This window comes from Anoplopoma fimbria, chromosome 19, assembly GCF_027596085.1.
Source record: "Anoplopoma fimbria isolate UVic2021 breed Golden Eagle Sablefish chromosome 19, Afim_UVic_2022, whole genome shotgun sequence".
NCBI classification, from domain to species: domain Eukaryota; kingdom Metazoa; phylum Chordata; class Actinopteri; order Perciformes; family Anoplopomatidae; genus Anoplopoma; species Anoplopoma fimbria.
In genome coordinates this window covers 12,696,560-12,698,975 of record NC_072467.1, presented here as the reverse complement: position 1 = coordinate 12,698,975, position 2,416 = coordinate 12,696,560, and the positions used below count along the sequence as shown (strand labels likewise).

The window sequence follows — 2,416 nt, the reverse complement described above, 5'->3', positions numbered from 1 at the left end:
ATTTTTGTTTCTTTTTTTCTATCTAGGATGTACCTAGAAGCCCTGATGCAATGCTAACATTACATATTCACTAAATGACCTCGCTATAGGCTGCAAATCCTTAAAATCCTATTCAAGTGTAGGAATCTCAGATGTAGATGGGACAACACTAAGTTTTCTCTCCACGGTGATAACTCACAAGGTCAGCTGCTGATTGGATGGATCACTTAGTCGTTGATGACATATGTCAGAGCAGGCCCCTCCTTTCTGAGGTTTAACCCCATTCTACCCGATTTGTAACTGGGCCAAAATAAATGGCTGCAGATAACACCTTGGGCGTACTGCACTTTGTACTAACAAAATGGAATCTGTCAACAAACTTGAGCATGGGAGGGGGGAAAAAAACATCTCAACATAATGATCGTCTCCATCAGGTTGAGTTACAATGAAACCTTTGGTAGGAAGAGTAAAAAATGAAATTAAGGAGGTCCTTTGCGCACACAAGGCCCTGGCAGCTGTCAGAGTCAGTTGATGCTTTGAGGTTATTGGTTTCCAGTCTTGTGACATGCCACTAAAAAATTGTTTGGATGTCTAATTAAATCGACTGACAAATGTTTATCTTGCGGAGTCTGCAATTTCCGTGCTAAAATAGAGGAAATGTAGGCTGAGTTCACCGCCCAGGAACAGGGAAGCTGTGTGTGCGTTTTAGTGTGTCTCTACTGAATCATCTGTTTTCCATCAAACAAAAGAGGAAAAAAATAACCCCAATTGGGAAGCAGTCGGTCTAAAAGCCTGTAGGGGTTTTTCACTCATTTCAGTCATATGTCATAATTTGGGAATCAGTCAGTACCGTCTGACACAACTGGATGATTTCCCTGTTGATCCCTGAGTCATCCTATGACCTGTTATACAGATACGCAACTTGAACTGTTTCACACGTCACTCCCAGTGTGTAGCGACACATGTTATGAACACTGGGAAACATTAAAAGTGTATTTTCTTGCTTGATGACGGCCCAGATAATATACAGGCAGAGGCAGACGGACAAAATAATGATGACTACCAGCTGGTGAACACTATCACACTGTGAACACCACTAATACAACCTCTAAGACACACAGCATGTGTGTGTGTGTGTGTTATATATACATAAAGTCACGTGACGGCCATAACACAGATAGCTGTCTGCCCGTGACTCGATGTTTCTCTTCGCTGGCTGGCCCTCACGTGCCCTTGTTGTGCAAATTCGGACCAATGACGTGATGTTTAGCAGGAAGTTGGTTCCTTTTAGTCATACTGGGAATTATATTTCCAGTGCTGAGGCCGACGGTCTCCACCTTTGTCAAATGTGTATATATATATATATATACACATTGACAAAAAGTCAAGCCTAGGCCAATTTATAGAATTACTCTTATATTCTCTTGTGTACTAAATTATAGACTAGCACAGAAAGGCAAGTGGATGAACTAAGTTACAATGTATTTGTGGAAAATAAAAACACCAGAGAGAAACATAACTGAAACTAAAATCCGCATCGGGGCTGCGGCCTGTACCCTCGAACAAAACAGAAACAAAAGCTGAACTCCGCACTATCATTTGATCCCTTCTCCTCTTTTAAGCTCCCCTCTTCTCCTCCACAGACTGTCCCATCCCCCAATCCTGCAGCTCCCGTTTTTTTCTCTCTGCCCTGCGTTTCGACACCACTTTGTTTTTCTCCCGCAGCTCTGATGCAAATAAACACACACAGACTCGCTCAGGGGGAGAGACAGGCCTGCAGCCACTCGCCCTCATGCCATCTAGAATATTCTATATTTAAACACGTATGTATGTATACCTGTGGTATTGTTGTTATAACTATTATGTCTTATCTTAGAGAAGTTGACAAAAGCACAGAGCTCCGCATGAGGTTAGGTTTTCTGATTGCCCTCCCCCTGTGTGTTAAACAAACTGTAAACTGGACTAGCTCACTGAAAATGAACGCTAATACTGGCCTAGGGGATAATAACTAACTGAGCTGTCTAACGTTGCATCGATGATGTAATTCAGCCTCGTACAGTTCAGATAAAACAATGTGACGACAACTGCAAACATGGAGCATTTACCTTGAAGACACAGATCTGAGGGGTTGTGTGTTAAAAGGCAAAACAAGTTGCGCTATCACCTACCGAATGTCCTTCTTTGTTTGAAGGTTTTCTCCGAAGGCATATTGCGTCAAAGTCAACCAGTTGGAGAGTAGACGGGAAACGGAGGTAGCAGCTGTATCAAAGCAAAAATATAAAAAGCTAAAAACGAATTTATAAAAGTGTCCGTGGTTTCTGTGCTGGCAGCTTGTTGGTAAAATACAAAGTGAAGGGCGCTAGTTTAGAGGTGGCTTGATGTCGCTGCTTCCTTCCTTTTGCTGTGTTGTTATCAGAACGAGCTCGAGCAAGCAAAA

At 42.4% G+C, this 2,416-nt stretch overlaps 1 protein-coding gene across 1 annotated transcript in view; it reads right to left on the bottom strand.

The window, feature by feature from the left end:
* map1lc3b (microtubule-associated protein 1 light chain 3 beta) overlaps positions 1 to 2,416 on the bottom strand; it is an 8,149-nt gene extending 5,733 nt beyond the window's left edge. Inside the window, exon 1 of the mRNA XM_054620110.1 lies at positions 2,148 to 2,416. Coding sequence (XP_054476085.1) covers positions 2,148 to 2,187 — 40 coding nt within the window. The 5' untranslated portion in view covers positions 2,188 to 2,416. The remainder of the gene's footprint in view (positions 1 to 2,147) is intronic.